Source organism: Oryzias latipes, chromosome 12 (assembly GCF_002234675.1).
Source record: "Oryzias latipes chromosome 12, ASM223467v1".
In the NCBI taxonomy this organism is placed as follows: Eukaryota; Metazoa; Chordata; class Actinopteri; order Beloniformes; family Adrianichthyidae; genus Oryzias; species Oryzias latipes.
This window is the reverse complement of record NC_019870.2, coordinates 8,788,073-8,804,885: the sequence shown is the minus strand read 5'-3', so window position 1 is coordinate 8,804,885 and position 16,813 is coordinate 8,788,073. Positions and strand designations below refer to the sequence as shown.

Sequence of the window (16,813 nt, the reverse complement as noted above, 5' to 3'; positions counted from 1 at the left end):
TTCATTTTTTCTCATTTTGTTTCTCATAGTTGAGGTATAACTATGATGAAAATTACAGGCTTCTCATCTTTTTAGGTGGGAGAACTCGCACAATTGATGGTTGACTAAATACTTTTTTTTTCAGGTTATCAAAATGTTTGTGTACAGTAAATACTGTCTGGCTTGCTAAAACCATTTAAAAAACTTTTGGATTCCTTAAAAACCAAATAGAAAAGCATCTGTTGGACCAGCAACCACATATATGCAGGTTTCTTTTCACTAGAACATAAAAAAAAATCCTACAAAAAAAGTATCTCCCTCCAAAAAGCAAATAAACTAGACCAATAAAATACAGACTTAAAAGTCACATTTTAATGAGGAATGGGTCATTTTTTAATGACTTGGGAATATACAATTATAATTCTTTCTCTTGCTAATGTAAAGAAGAATTTGTGCAAAACATCCATTAGTTCTGGTCACATGGAATGACCACAGTAGCTAAAAACCAAGAGCATAACTTCTTATTGCAAATATAGTTGTAGAATTATACATATAGTACAAAAAATAAGCACGTTTGGCAGCATTTAAAACACTTCCACGAGATCCACACAAGTTTAGCTTCTCCACTGCAGCGGCTCTAATGGACCATGATTGTTTTTCACGTTTATGCATCACAGAAATCAGAAGGTTCTTTAGTCGATTCAGTCAAACATCTAAACTTTTTAGAACTGATGTAGCTTTTGTCAGTGTTTGGGGATGTTCTTCTGCAGAGGGCGAGAATGTTCAGCTTTCTGTTTCCAGGGCAGATTGTGCTTTCTTGACAGCAACTTCCAGCATTGAGTGGTCAGCGAGCAGCTGCTGCAGAGCAAGGGGGTTCATCTCCAGGAGCATTCCTGCAAAGTCGGTGTCTTTCAGTTTCATGTGAATCTCTGCTTTAATCAGAAAGTAAACACTGAGTCACCTGTAATATCATTAGCATGAAGTGGATCCAACTCCTCCACGAGAGAGAAGAGCTTCTCCCCCAGTCTGTCTTTGTCCTCGGCATCAGACGGGCTGCCGTTTTCTGTCTCCTCTGTCTTCTGCCTGAAAGAAGACATCCCTCCATGTTAGTATTCTCTAATGCGAATCTGTCAGGGGGAAATATGCAGCATACATACTCTTTTAGTATCTTCAGGGCCAGAGTCACCTGCTCCTCCAGCAGACTGGAGTCTGAAAGAAGCTGCAAGACTGCATCTTTGTCCTGCTCGAGAAGCATTCCTACACACAGGAAATGTTCTTTACAAAAACTGTAGGCTCTTTTAGATCACAAGTTATTTAACCTGCTTTTGAAAAGACTTAAAAGATCTCAAAACTTGCCGAGAAGATAAGATTTGTGTGACAATGAGTGTTAGGTTTGAGGGGAAAAAAGAAAGCATTAAGCAACATTTCAAAACCAAGTGTGAAAAACTCACTCACCTGTGATTTTTTGGGAGTGTCCAGTGTTGTACACGTCCACCAGTTCAAACAGCCGCTCCCCCAGAGAGTCTGAAGACGCAGACGCATCATCTTCATGCTTGCAAGTTACCCCACTACACAGAGTCACAGGATCATGGGAACGTTACATCCCAGCACCAAAATAAACCCCAGAATTGTCACTAAGGTGTTTCTTCAAAAATAGCTGTGAGAAATCAGTGATGTGAGAAATCCAAAGCTAGAGTTTTTATTTTTTAAGACCTCAGTATGAGACTGCATGACAACCAGAGGCAGGTAACGCATCCAAAAATTGTCCTCTGAGTAAATAAATTTAAAAAAAGACATGACTAAACTAGAAGCTAGTAATTAAAGTAAAAATGGAAATGTGTAAAATATTTGTAACTATTCGAGAGAGGGTAATGTTTTCTAAATTAGTAAAACTTAAGTATTTTAAGCAATTGGGTAAATAAAAGGATCACCTATTTGTTTATTAATTTTTTATTTTTTGGCAAAGATGTTTTCAAAAATGCATCGGCCAATGCCAATTATAATATTTCAACTGTTTTGCCCTTTATTTTACACAGCTTTATAACACAGATGGCCCCTGCTATTAATAATCCTTTTATGCAGTAACCTTTTCTGTACTCATGTGGCAGTAATACTATTTAAATTAAATATGGAACAAGTTAACAAAAGCAAGGAGGACAAAATAAGCCAATGAATGCTGAATTTAATACTGGTTTTCCATTTTAAATCTAGATGTGGTGCTATTAGACTACTTTAAAGAGTAAAAATGTACTTGAGTTACATAAGTAAATGTAACTCATTGCTATAATCCACCTCTACTGACACAAAATGTCTGTTTAGAAACCACTGATACTAACTTCTGCTCATACCTGGGCTCTTGAACCAGCTGCAGCGCTCTGCGGGCTTTCTCCACGGCTGCAGTCAGTAAGGCCTCATCCTGCAGCATATTGGTCAGCACAGACGCTGGCAGCTCTAACAGCATCCCTGAAAAACATACTACCTGTTCGGATAGCTGCATGAGAGAACGGCTGGAACATTTTTTTTGCAGGCAGGTAACCTCACCTGTAAGTTTTCCCGCCTCCTCGTTGTGCTTGGGGTGAATCAGGGTGTACAGCTGTTCACCAAGTGTCTCCAGATCATCATCTTCATCCATGTCACAATAAGAGCTTTAATGTTTAACTCTAAAAATATACAAATACAACTACAGATAACTTTTACGTTTAAAGCCTTTTATTCACTCTCCCAAATCACGGTAGCATTTAAATCGTAAAAAATCATTTCATTATGTGTTTGGGTTTTGTTGCTAATACATCTATTTTGTCTTAAAAACGATTTTAGATTTAAATAAGGTTGACGTCTTGATTGAGGTAAAATTATAACGTCCATAAACACAATTTCAATACAACAATCTCCATCATGTCTGTAAACACAAGGCGCAGGGTGATGACGTCTCTGAGTGTAGCATGAGGATAAAAATCCCTCCGCGGTGAGTTGAAAAATTAGTACCCTTTAAAAAACATTTTGGATTACGGGAAAATTACATTTACAGGAATTATTTATGTCAATTGATTAATTTTTATTGCATGCATCTAGTAGGAGCGCGATTTATTTCGCAATATTAATAAAATAATTCATCGGGTGCGCATGAATCTCTGAAATCTGCCTCGTTAACCGGCTTCCGCCCTCTCAGGTCCTTTTCCTTCGCCAAAAGGTAACGTGGTCGCTTCGGTTGCTAGCAGCTAGTCATTAAAGTTCAAATAAATGTCTTTCTGGGGTTGCATTTTGGCTCACAGAATACACGGATTATAATAATTTTATATCACATGTTCGTGTATGTTAGTAAGTATATTAACTCAAACTCATTATTGAGATTCATAAATGGATACCCACCGCAGCGAAGTAGGCCCCAAATTAGCCCCGGTCCTAGTACTACAGTATTAGCTAAACGGCTAACTTAAACTTTTTTGTGTCAAGGGTGGCTGTTAGATGTGGTTTTCATGTATTAGCTACAATACTACATTATAAACTTTTCTAATCCAAATTGTAGTTATCCGGAGAGAACAGCAAACATATTTAGCCGATGATGATGTTGTAGCTTACCTCAAAGACATAACGAGTTTAATGGTCATTTTTAATAAACTGAACTGGGATTATCATGTGAAGTTTCACAGATTCTTGTCTTGTTTAGGTTCATCATGTCGGCTCATCTGCAGTGGATGGTCATCAGGAACTGCTCCAGCTTCCTCATCAAGAGGAACGGACAGACTTACAGCACTGTAAGGATCTGTAGCTTAAGTATTTCTTGAAAGAAGAAACAAAAATAGTCCCTTCATGATGTACATCAAAGGTTTTTCGAGTTGTGTGGTATTTTTTAAATTATCGTAAGAAAACCAGCTGTTATCAAATAACTTTTTTTTAGAATTTATTGATGTTAGACTAAATTATGATATCCATGAAATTCTCTAATGCTAAAGGCCGAACATTTTATATCAATGGAACCAGCTCATATGTCAGCTCTTGCAAACAATTTTACTTTTACACATAAATGTTAGTCTGCATTAGTGGTTTTTCTTTACTTCTATCTACTCTTGTTTTATCAAAGGAAGTGACTATTCGCACAAATTTCTAAAATATAAGCGGGCAATGCTGAACCCTTTGCTTGGCAACACTTAGGAAAACATTAAAACAATACAGGGGTGTTACGATTAATTATTGTGATTATTTAACCATAACATAAAAACAACAATGTGCATCACAGTGGAACAAAACGTACCTGATGGCAGTTAAAAACAGAATCCGTCTGTCATTACAGTCCAATGTGTGGAAACACTTTGAATTTTGCAAAGCCGTCACCATATAGAATGGTAGAATGATCCCTTTGGAACATTCTGCAAGAAGCAACGCTCAAAACACGCTGCTTCCGGACTGACGCGCCGTGCCCGACGCTAAATTCGCACTGCAGGACCTCTGCATTTAACTGAAGGAGGAAGAGTGGGCTCCTGGGTTGAAGGCCCAGAGTGACACTCCTAATCACAAAGTACGCTACGGGACAGTCAGTTGCTCTGAATGATGAATAAAACCTCTTTATGCTGAGCAATAATCTTTAACAACTGTTTTACAAAGCATCCTAAATGTTTCAGAAGGGTTTTTGATGAGGATCAGTAACGGACATTATTCGGCTGTGGGGGTTCTCAATATTCGGATTATGATAAATTATGATTGAATCAGATCGTTGTTAAAATGAACAGTCACACCCCGATAAAAATACTTATCAGTTAACAGAAAGTCTTTATTCTGAATTTAATTTAAAACAAGTTATTTCCAAATTCATGTCTCCGTTTTTTGCTTGATTCTTGATGACCACGAGGATGTGCTGGTCCTTATTACTACAGCTTATCAATTTTGATTTATTAAGAGTTCTTCTTTTGTTAATGGAGATTTTCTGTAAATCTAAAGTCCTGTTTGATCTGCGTGGCAGGAGCCCAACAATCTGAAGGCCAGGAACTCTTTCCGCTTTAATGGCCTGGTGCACAAAAAGACTGTTGGTGTGCAGCCTGCTGCTGATGGCAAGGGGATAGTGGTGGTGCTGAAGAAACGTGCAGGTAAAAGTCTGATGTGATCATTGTTTAGAATCTGATAAATTGGATAGATTTACTTGAGTGTTTTTTTTTTTTTAATGTTCATGTTCAGGAATCTGAAATCTTGTGTTGCACAGGTCAGAACAAGCCTGCTAGTTCCTACAACAAGATCACCATCAACAAGAACTCCCGTGCCACGCTCAACAGCCTGAGGCACATCATTCGCAAGAACAGCTACAGGAAGGACCTGCGCATGGTGAGCCTAACACTGGTGATTCGGAGAAGTTCAGCGGAGTAAACCTCTAAAAATGTTTCTGCATTGTGTTTCCAGGCTGCTCTGCGTCGTGCGAGCGCCATTCTGAAGAGCCAGAAGCCTGTCGTGGTGAAAAAGAAGCGCACCAGGGCTACAAAGACAGCATAAACTGCAACACATGATTAATAAATAAAAAAAATCTGTTGGGGAAAATACATTTCAGAGTGTTGAGTTTTGTGATAAAAGATGAAAACACTTAAACACCCACTGAAAAGTCTTGGTGGGTGTGAGAGAAGGATTTACACCACTCACCATAAGTTAGGGGTATTGGTTTTTGTGGTATTGGGATGAGAGCTTTTTCTATTTGGTATGAATTTTAATGAAAAGTGTAGAAGTTCCTTTTAATATTACTAATAATAAATCTGAAGTAACGCCATTTTCCTTAATTTGATGTTTATTACCACCAAAATCAGGACAATAGCCTCAAATGAAAATTGACCATGCAATTAACCCTTGTGCTATCTTAGATGACCCCACCCTTACATTGACGTGTTCTCCCTACCATGACAAAGGTGGATAAAGGTGGAAAGATTTCATGTAATCCATGGACATCAGTGAAGATCACAAATCACTGAAGAAAAAAGGTTCAGCGCACTGTCTAGTGGGTCTAGATGACCCAACTCCCAGTGGTAAAGTGATAGCACAAGGGTTAACAGGTATTTCCACCGTCTGCTGCAATGACAGCTTGACAGTGACACACATGGTCCTCACTAGACTGGAAGTTCTGAGGCAATGTGTTTCACCTTCCTTCAAGTGCCACATGCAGTTCTGCCAGGTCACTGCAGGTGGGGAACAGTCATCCAGCCTCTGCTTCAGCAGATGTGCTCTATGGGGTTCAGGTCAGAGGTCACTGCTGGTCAAACCACATGAAGCACTCCCACTTCTTAAAGTCCAACTGTGACAATTCTGGCACCATGTGTTGGAGCAGTATCCTCCATGAACAGAAAGTCGGGGGTGTGATGGTGGAATTGAGGGATGATGATGGAACCAAATCAGTTTTGCCTCGACTGGTGATGCTTGCCCAGACTGTCACTGCTCCTCCTCCTCCTCCATCAAAAACCAACTCTGGGAACCATGTAGACCTCTGCGTATCGCTCACCTCGCCTTCCCCAGCAACACTGACGACCATCATTCCTGTGCAAGGTGACCCGACACTCATCAGTGAACAGGACGGCATTGTCCAGGTCCCATGGTCTTGTGCCCACTGCAAACTAATGGCGGTGTCTTGGCGTTAGTCAGGAGTCTTGCTTTGAGTTCCTCTACAACATCCAACTGTCTACTACCAACCCGAAGGGCCACTACGTGGTGGTGCTGCTCATCCATTAAGCGATGTCTGTTCATGGCTGTTTGAATGATGGACCTGGAATGACTTAATGGCAAAACCAGCTTTTTATACCCACAAAATGTTGAAACTGATGCCACATCGATTTATATGGTTTTGGCCCCAATAAGTAAGACACAGTGTACACAGTGAAACCACGCAGAAAACACGCAACCACGCATGTCTGTTACCCCAATACAATTGCCTTCCAAAAATCTGTGAAGTGAAACAAACGCTGTGTAAACGACATCCACTGGATTTTGTTGTTTTACAATATCCTTGAATTATTGAGTATTGTAAATAGATTTATTATAACTACTGTAGCTGTATAAAAAGCATCAAAATTGAACAAATGGGGGACTCAAACTATACTCTGACCTATTTCCATGTAACCTCAAGCACAAACCTCCTTATTAACCTTTGCACTTGACTTTGCACAGTCAAGTGATCGAAAGGTCTGAAACCTGGTGGTGTGCCAAATGAAATATTTATTTTCTCTATATTCCTGCCCATTTTTCACTTAAAAAATTGCTTTTGTTATGTTTTGTTAAGTATATTGTTTTATTATTAATAACTGCTAAAGGTTTGTTCTGTTCGTTTATGTAGGAAAACTGTAGTCGGAGCTGGAAGCTGTTTCCTGCTGCAGCCACTGATGTGGAATCATTAGATGGATTTTAAAGCAGCCCACTGGCAGCTTTCCATCTATGGCTTTGGAATTAAAAGTGAAACTGTTGTCAACCCCCCCCCCCCCCCCCCACACACACACACACACACACCCCTGCTGAGTCTAATCTGATAGACCATCCGTCCCCAATCACAGGGAGATTCAGACGTGTCAACTAAGAGGGTGGCCAGGTATCAGTGAAGATGTGACAGAGCCTGCATGCAACGGTCGCTATGACAGGACTGAGGGGGACGCTCCTCTTAGTTTTGGTCCCTCTGCTGGTGCTTGAAAGTCGGAGCTTCGAGCTGCAGGACACCATCCACGCTCTGCTGGAGGAGAACATCCACCTCCATGACCAGCTGGAAAACCTCACCCAGGCCCTCAGGGAGCTCAAGCGGATGCTGTGGCTGCACGGGAACGGTACGCCGCCTCCATCATTCATTTGTGGAGAAATACAGTTTATTTTGTTCATTACAAATAAATATCTTCATAGATTTAAGAGCTGAGAGCTTGTTTTGTTTTAAGTCAAAAATACCCTGCATTGGATTAAAATGAAATAGTTTCATGTGAATAATTTCGACCTTCAAGGTCAGAACAGATGTTTCATTTATTGACTCTTAATCCTTCCCCTCCCTCATCACACACACACACACACACGCTCAAGCCATCGTAACAGTTTGCAGAGCGGAGACAATAACAACGTGTTTCTGATGCAGATCCAGAGCATCAGGAACACTACGATGATGAAGACGTGCAGCAGCTGTGGGACGAGTGGTCCCAGCATGGTGAGGATGTCACTGCGCTGAGCGCAGCCGGGCCGGTCGTCCCACTGAACATTGATTTCAGGGTCATGTGGTGCTTTGTGAATGAAGTGCTCCACCACTGGAGGTGGTGTAAAAATAAACACAAGGACGACACAGAAGCCTAATATTATCTCATGCTGTTAGCTGAGACTTTTTCTATACATTCTGCAAACATGAAGGAAAACTGTTCATTGGTAAAAAGATATTTATTACTGTCAAACATAAAATGCTTAACGCTTGTGCTATCCTAGGCACTTTACCATTGGGAGTTGGGTCATCTAGACCCACTAGACAGTGCTCTGCACCTTTTTTCTTCAATGATTTGTGATCCTCACTGGTGTCCATGGATTACATGACATCTTTCCACCTTTATCCACCTTTGTCATGGTAGGGAGAACACGTCAATGTAAGGGTGGGGTCATCTAAGATAGCACAAGGGTTAAGTCCACACAAACACAATGTAAGAACAGAGGATAAAAATTATAAAGTGTGTTAAAAGGAAATGCATCTATGGAATAATGTGATGAAAATATACACAAAAAAGGTAGAAATGTAATTTTCTTGATTACTCTTTACACAAGATATTGATTTGATGTTTCTTCCTTCATGAAAGGCATGAGCGGTGAAACCCATCTTCTCCTGGAACACGCCTTTTGTGGACACGAGCAGCACGACTCGGCGGCCCCCCTCCATGAAGAAACCGGCCTCCTGGTGCTGGTGTTGCCCTGCTTAGCCCTGCTGTTGCTCCGCTGTTTGTAGGCTACATTAGCCTGCTGGGAGAAGAGGAGCTACTGATTCAAATTATTAAGTTTTCTTTTTATAAGTCAGTAAATCAGTGCAGTTAGAGGTAGTAATGCAAACTCTGCAAAGCAGTTTGACTGAGCTGGGAGTGTTGAAGCGGCTGAGGGGGGTCGACCCCCTCCACCCCTGTGAACTCCATCCTGCTCCAACAGATTATTGAGCCTTCAGGGTTAAATTTGCTCGTGTCACCTCTGGACTGGAAAATTGATGATAGAGCCAGAATATTAAAGTGCTGAGTCATGGCTGGTAAACAATGATGAAGTGATTAAACTTATCCTCGTGTATCAACAACAAATGTCTTAAGTGTTTTGTAAAAACAAAAAAAAATTAATTAAACACTAAAGATTTTTATTTTACAATAGACTGGAATAATCATTAACAAATTAGATTATTGAAACATTTTAACCAGGCTGTTGTGTAATTATTAGTTTTTATTTTCAGACACTACTATAAACAAACTAATGTTAGAGTACTTTATGCTAGTTTTTAGCCTGAATTGGTAACATTTTTAAAAACTTCAGTTTTTCTCGGATTAAAAAAAGAACCCCAAATCTAATAATAGAGGTTATAACAACATAAATGTTGACAGTTAATGTTAACATTAACATATTGCCGCTGTCTATTACTACAGACGATAGATGGAACCCTTGTGCTATCCTAGGCACTTTAACATTGGGAGTTGGGTCATCTAGACCCACTAGACAGTGCTCTGAACCTTTTTTCTTCAATGATTTGTGATCTTCACTGGTGTCCATGGATTACATGAAATCTTTCCACCTTTATCCACCTTTGTCATGGTAGGGAGAACACGTCAATGTAAGGGTGGTGTCAACTAAGATGGCACAAGGGTTAAAGGAGAAACGGGCTCGTAAAGCGGTAGGTATTTAAATGGCAGCCATATTGGAAGAGACCATTTTAATTCCAGTTCTGACAACTGAGTGGAGGATTAAACGCGCTGTCCTAATTTCATTACAGCTCATTCGCTGCACTATTGAAGGCATTTTACTTTTTATTTGAACTGGAAAATTTATCTTTTTCTCACGTTAAAATGTTGTGATGGGCGGAGCAAACTTCGATTGATTTATCTTTTCCACTTCCGGCCTTAATCTAGCCTCAGAGATTACCGACCCAGTATATATATATATAAATGTATATATTTTTTATTTAAAAATATAAATTCAAGACAAAATCTTGATAACTTTCCACCTGAAATAACTAACAAATCTTCTTTCTCTTTCGGCTTTTCCCATCAGGGGTCGCCACAGCGAATCATCCTTTTCCACCTCACTCTATCATGAACATCTTCTACCCTAACGTTAGCCAACTTCATGTCCTCTGTTAAGACATCCATATATCTCCTCTTTGGCCGTCCTCTTGCCCTCCGGCCAGGCAGCTCCATCTCCAACATCCTTCTACCAATATATCCACTATCCCTCCTCTGAACATGTCCAAACCATCTCAGTCTGGCTTCTCTGACTTTGTCGCTAACACAGGCAACATGAGCCGTCCCTCTGATGTACTCGTTCCTTATCCTGTCTAACCTGGTCACTCCTAAGGAGAACCTCAACATCTTCATCTCCGCTACCTCCATCTCAGCCTCTTGTCTCTGTCTCACTGCTACCGTCTCTAACCCATAGAGCAGAGCTGGTCTCACCACTGTCTTGTACACCTTTCCTTTGAGTCTTGCTGGCACTCTTCTGTCACACAACACTCCTGACACTTTCCTCCAACCGCTCCAACCTGCCTGCACTCGCCTCTTCACCTCTTTTCCACAATCCCCATCACACTGAACTGTTGACCCCAAGTACTTAAACTCCTGCACCTTCTTCACCTCAGTCCCCTGTAACCTAACGCTTCTACCTTGATCCCTCTCGTTCAGACACATGTATTCTGTCTTACTACGACTGACCTTCATACCTCTTCTTTCCAGAGCAAACCTCCACCTCTCTAGCTGTTCCTCCACCTGCTCTCTACTCTCACTGCAAGTTACAATGTCATCCGCAAACATCATTGTCCAGGGAGATTCCTGTCTTACCTCGTCTGTCAGCCTGTCCATCAGCATAGCAAACAAAAAAGGACTCAAAGCTGATCCTTGGTGTAGTCCCACCTCCACCTTGAACTCCTCTGTCTGACCTACAGCACATCTCACCACCGTCATACTTCTCTCATACATGTCCTGAACTACTCTGACATACTTCTCTGCCACTCCAGACGACCTCATACAGTACCACAGCTCCTCCCTCGGCACCCTGTCATACGCCTTCTCTAAATCTACGAACACACAATGCAGCTCCTTCTGACCTTCTCTGTACTTTTCCATCAACATTCTCAAAGCAAAAATGGCATCAGTGGTGCTCTTACGGGGCATGAAACCATACTGCTGCTCACAAATCTCCACCTTCTTCCTAAGCCTGGCTTCCACTACTCTTTCCCACAGCTTCATTGTGTGGCTCATCAACTTTATTCCTCTATAGTTGCTGCAGTTCTGCGTGTCACCCTTGTTCTTAAAGATCGGGACCAGAACGCTTCTCCTCCATTCCTCAGGCATCTTCTCACTCTCTAAAATCCTATTGAACAACCTTGTTAGAAATTCCACTGCTGTCTCTCCTAAGCACTTCCATACCTCCACAGGTACGTCATCAGGACCAACGGCCTTTACGCTCTTCATCCTTTTCAGAGCCTTCCTAACCTCATCCTTTCCAATCTCTGCTACTTCCTGCTCCACAACAACCACATTTTCCTCCCTTCTTTCCCTGTCATTTTCCTCGTTCATCAGCTCCTCAAAATACTCCTTCCATCTTTTCTGTACACTCTCTTGGGTTGTTAGCACCTTTCCATCTCTGTCCTTAATCGCCCTTATCTGTTGCACGTCCTTCCCATCTCTGTCTCTCTGTCTGGCTAGCCTGTACAAGTCCTTCTCTCCTTCCTTTGTGTCTAACCTGTCATAAAGCTCATCGTAAGCTTTCTGTTTGGCCTTTGCCACCTCTCTCTTCACTCTACGCTGTGCTTCCTTGTACTCCTGTCTACCTTCCTCAGTCCTTTCTACATCCCACTTCCTTTTAGCCAACCTCTTCCTCTGGACGCATTCCTGTACTTCCTCATTCCACCACCAAGTCTCTTTACCGTCTTTCCTCTTTCCAGATGACACACCTAGCACCTTCCTACCTGTTTCCCTGATAATCTCTGCTGTAGTTTCCCAGTCATCTGGAAGTTCATCCTGACCACCCAGGACCTGCCTCAACTTCTGCCTAAATTCCTCACAAGTTTCTTCATTCTGTAGCTTCCACCACTTGGTCTTCTTTTCTGTTTTCCCTATCTTCTTCTTCCTGACCTCCAGAGTCATCTTACACACCACCATGCGGTGCTGTCTGGCTACACTCTCTCCTACCACCACTTTGCAGTCATTAACCTCTCTCAAATGACCTCGTCTACATAGGATGTAGTCCACCTGAGTACTCCTACCTCCACTTCTGTATGTCACTCCATGTTCCTCTCTCTTCTGGAAGTAAGTGTTGACTACAGCCATTTCCATCCTCTTCGCAAAGTCCACCACCATCTGTCCCTCCAGATTCCTTTCCTTCACACCAAACCTGCCCATCACCTCCTCATCACCTCTGTTGCCCTCACCAACATGCCCATTAAAGTCTGCTCCAATAACAACTCTCTCTCCTCTGGGAAAACTCTCTATGACCTCATCCAACTCACTCCAGAATCTCTCCTTCACTTCTAACTCACAGCCAACCTGTGGCGCATACCCACTGACTACATTCACCATCACCCCTTCAATTTCTAACTTTAGGCTCATCATCCTGTCTGAGACTCTTTTCACCTCTAGAACACTGTTTACAAACTCCCCCTTCAGAATCACTCCTACCCCGTTTCTCTTCCCAACACCATGATAGAATAGTTTGTATCCTCCTCCAATACTACGTGCCTTGCTGCCCTTCCACCTTGTCTCCTGCACACACAGTACATCTACCTTCCTTCTCTCCATCATGTCTGCCAGCTCTCTGCCTTTCCCTGTCATTGTGCCAACGTTAAGAGTCCCTATTCTCAAACCTATGTTCCTGCCTTTTCCCTTCTCTCTCTGGCAACGGACCCTTCTGCCTCCCCTCTTTCTTCGACCAACAGTAGTCAAATTTCCACCGACACCCTGTAGGTTAACAGCATCGGTGGCGGTCGTTGTTAACCCGGGCCTCGACCGATCCGGTATGTCTAAAGTGTTGTGGATGATTCGCATGGTTATTTTGGCAATTTTTACGCCGGATGCCCTTCCTGACGCAACCCTCTCTATTTATCCGGGCTTGGGACCGGCACAGAAGTTACTGGCTTGCAACCCCTGTGGCTAGATTCCCGAAATAACTAACAAATGAAAAATAAAAAAGAAATATGATGCATAAAATCAAAATGTGTTGCAGTTTATTTACTGTTTATTTGAGAAGAACACAGAAGAAAACAAACAAAAGCCTAAGGGAGGAAGAGACCTCGACAGGATCAATCAAACAAAGAAAGGGAATGTCTTTCTTTTTAACACAACAAATAGATATCACAAACATAGGAACTACAGCATCTTTATTTGCATAATAAGATCCTCACAAAATTGCTGATATTTAATAAATATAATCTATGTCAACGTGGAATGACATGACAAGACTAGAACAGTTTATTTCCTCGTCCATCAGACAGCTTGCTTTGAAGCCGGTCAGTAACTTTCAAACAGAACACCCCCACCCCCCACCCCAACCCAAGAACCGTTCACTTTAGGGAGACTAACAGCAACTTTTTATGCAAACAAACAAAAAAAATGAATTTCATGTCTGGTTTTGTTAATCCAAGGGAGATTAACGGTGAAGTGATGTATTGCAGATGCTTCTCTCGTCTGTTGGTGAACGCCACTGCTATTTGTCACCGAAATTTAAAAAAGGATTGTCAGCAGCTGTTATTTATGCATGCCATGTGAAGCTAGAAGATCAAAGCTTTCATAAAGATTCATTCTTTTTCATTCTGTAATAAGAATTGTTCTACTAAGACAACGGTTTACTCCTGAAAACAAAAGGTGTTTCCACTGCAGCTGTTTGCAGATATTGGCAATACATCAGAGGAAATAGAGACAAATCTTAGAAGTGACTTAATGATGAGATGCTATTTCTTGCTGCAGATTAAACAAACACGTTTACAAGGTTAAGAGACGCTAGCACCAACACTGGGTGGAACAGGAGTAAGTGAGAAAACTTTTGGTTGAGCTTCAGTGCTGCAAGGTTAATGGTTACATGTGAGTCTGTAATCACTGCAGGGGTCCACAGATATAAGTGAGATGTAGAGTCCAAGCAGATTGCATTGCATGTTTCTCAAGCAAAGAGAAGTCTAATCTATGTCGAGGTCTGAGTCCTCGTCACTTACGGCGCTCTGGATAATAGCCCCATTACGAACAGTTTTAGGAACGATTGAGGACTTCTCGGGCAGCAGGCCATACTCCTGCAGCAGGGCCTCCACGTCTACTGCAAAGAAGTCCTCCCCGAGCTGGTCTGTGAGCCGAACGAAGTTACCGATCAGGTCCCCGCCTTTGTAGACCAGCAGCGCGGGCAGAGCGCTCTCCCTGAACAGGTCGCTGATGCTGATGGCCGAGCTGCGCACGCTGCAGAACTTTACCAGAGGATGCTCCTGGGCCAGGCACATCAGGCTGCCACTCATGGCCTCACACCCCGGGGCGTCGGGCTCATAGATGTGGATCATAATCAGCGTGCTTTTGTCCTCTTTGTCCAAAGCTTCCAGGAAGTCTTCTCCGCTGTTCAGCTCGTATACCTGCTGGAAGCGCTTCCCTCTGCAGAACTGACGCCTCATCTCCTCAATGCGCTTCATCCGGTACTGCTGCAGGAAGTCTTCGTCATCTTCATCTTCCTGAAGCATGTTGTACTCCTGCATGGTCATCTGCAAAGAAGACCCAGAATACACACATAGTAAGCTTTTCCACTGCATTAACTAGCCTGTTTCTAGAATGCACACAAGTCAAGTGGGCGCTTACTTTTCCTTGGATCTTGTTCTGCAGCTCTTTCTGCTTTTCTTTGTCCTTTTCCTGGTCCAGGTCTGACCTGCAGGTCATGGACAGCTTCTTTATCAGTCTTTCCATCTCTCTTTTCTGCTCCTGTTTCTGTTCCACCTCCAGCTGCTTGTATTTCCTCCAGTCATTAATGACACCCTTGGGTCCTGGGATGGAAGAGTTTCAGTAGTCAGAAATGATCCAGAAAATGAATCCAGTTGTAAATGAAAAAAAAAGAAAGAAACATCCTCCAAATATGTTTATTTCATGAACATAGAGTTGAGTCATGCATTTTCAGTGTTAACCAAGCTTGTATTTATCAATTTGTGACGCTATATTCTTACTGTATTGTTCATTTAAAGTATAAAAGCATTAAACATGTTCATAAAGTACATTGCAAGAATTTATTTCAGTAAAAGTTTTATGAAAATATTTAAAGAAATCTTTTATTTCCTAATATTGCACAATTTCTTTTTTCCCTTTCCATTTTTTTCTTCTTTAATGTGAATTTGGTGAAAGTACGCAAGAAGTAGTAAATGTGGACACAAATTCCCACCTGTATTGACAGAACTTCCATCCACGCTGTAGTCGATCTCGGGTTCCTCTGCATTCCCATCTCGAATGATCTTGCTCTGCCCCTCTTCATCGTCACTGCCTTCGTCCTCGCTGCTGCTGTAGTAGTACTGAGGCTTCTCTCCCAGTATCTTGTCATCCAGAGTCGTCATGACAACGGTTTAACTGCAAGTGATACACCCAGTGATCCGTACATATGACAAATACACATTCGTCTATGCTTATTTTAATCATAGAAAACAAAATCAGATCTTAACACAGTTGTATTTCTTTACGTAATGACACCCAAGCTGTTAGAAATTAGATAAGAGACTCATTTTTACAAACAGGGAATTCATCATATGTAGGTTATATTCAGCCTGTTAATGTATTTAACTCGGGGTGGAAAGGCCTTCAATGGTTCGCTGATCAGCGTTTAATTCAATCTGTGTGTGCAGATGGACAAAGACAACACGCCCAATGAGTTTAACCCCCTAAATGATGTCGAGTTGTTTCTGTTTTGTGGTTTTTTTTAAGTTGCATCGCGAAAAAACAAAAGCCTTCCCAACTAAGGCTTAGAAAATAACACATGAAAACAAAGGTAAACAACAGAGAAGGCCCAGTCGACCACTCACTGCTAACATGAAACTGGTCACTTTCCATAAACGGACATGATTATAACCAATAATCGTAACCCGGTGGATGAGCTTTATGGGTACTCTCTGACGTGTCAATAATAAGCTGGAAAAAGTAGGTCGATGCTGATGACAACAGGATGGAGGAAATAGCCGCCGCCGGCGTTTAGGGAATTTAGCAAGATTAGCATAGCCGATTGAGCTAACTAGTTAACAAGCTTCGGTTAAAAACCCTCAAATGAAAAACATATAAGCGAGCGTTAACTGTAACATGACTTTAATGATCGATAATGTGTTTACGTTCGGTTTTTACTGGTCTCTTACCTCTGTTCTACAGCAAGAAAACGTTAATATCACCAGCTCACTTTTACTAATCTGCCTGTTTCAGCCGTCTCAAGCCACGCCCCCGGGCCGTGATGCCTTCAAAACTATCAGAAATCTCGTAATGATGTCAGTGTAGATGCCCATGCATCCTGGTCGTGTTATCACAGCAGTTATTCAGTGCAGGTGGACTGAAAGTTCACCAACATGTGTTTCGCAGCTCAAACCTCTTTTGTGCGCACCTTTTAAGTCCATCAAGAAAGAACAGTATCCTATGAAAGTTCAAATCAGCCCAAGTGCATTTTTAATGAAATAACGAGAAAGCATTTT

The 16,813-nt window shown here is 41.8% G+C and overlaps 3 protein-coding genes across 5 annotated transcripts; 1 reads left to right on the top strand and 2 right to left on the bottom strand.

The window, feature by feature from the left end:
• Window positions 1-329: 329 nt before the first annotated feature.
• Window positions 330-2,875, bottom strand: LOC101171347. 2 transcript variants are annotated; one of them, XM_004074571.4, is made up of 6 exons: window positions 2,521-2,875; window positions 2,328-2,442; window positions 1,435-1,547; window positions 1,137-1,236; window positions 941-1,062; window positions 330-872 (listed from the first exon to the last, which is right to left on the bottom strand). In XM_004074571.4, exons 1-6 carry the CDS (start codon window positions 2,609-2,611, stop codon window positions 763-765), a joined length of 651 nt encoding a protein of 216 aa, XP_004074619.1. In that variant the 5' UTR covers window positions 2,612-2,875; the 3' UTR covers window positions 330-762. The 2 variants fall into 2 exon arrangements, with proteins under 2 accessions (XP_004074619.1, XP_011479874.1); XM_011481572.2 differs by having other exon boundaries at window positions 2,328-2,458; window positions 2,521-2,631.
• An 86-nt stretch (window positions 2,876-2,961) lies between these two features.
• On the top strand, window positions 2,962-5,506 carry rpl28 (ribosomal protein L28). 2 transcript variants are annotated; one of them, XM_011481571.2, is made up of 5 exons: window positions 2,962-3,169; window positions 3,647-3,734; window positions 4,937-5,060; window positions 5,174-5,292; window positions 5,368-5,506. In XM_011481571.2, the coding sequence occupies exons 2-5, from the start codon at window positions 3,654-3,656 to the stop codon at window positions 5,455-5,457; spliced, it is 414 nt and encodes a 137-aa protein (XP_011479873.1). In that variant the 5' UTR covers window positions 2,962-3,169; window positions 3,647-3,653; the 3' UTR covers window positions 5,458-5,506. The 2 variants fall into 2 exon arrangements, with proteins under 2 accessions (XP_011479873.1, XP_004074617.1); XM_004074569.3 differs by having other exon boundaries at window positions 3,151-3,297.
• A 7,834-nt stretch (window positions 5,507-13,340) lies between these two features.
• Window positions 13,341-16,601, bottom strand: pdcl (phosducin like). The gene is made up of 4 exons (XM_004074567.3): window positions 16,487-16,601; window positions 15,532-15,713; window positions 14,961-15,142; window positions 13,341-14,866 (listed from the first exon to the last, which is right to left on the bottom strand). The coding sequence occupies exons 2-4, from the start codon at window positions 15,698-15,700 to the stop codon at window positions 14,303-14,305; spliced, it is 915 nt and encodes a 304-aa protein (XP_004074615.1). The 5' UTR covers window positions 15,701-15,713; window positions 16,487-16,601; the 3' UTR covers window positions 13,341-14,302.
• Window positions 16,602-16,813: the final 212 nt, after the last annotated feature.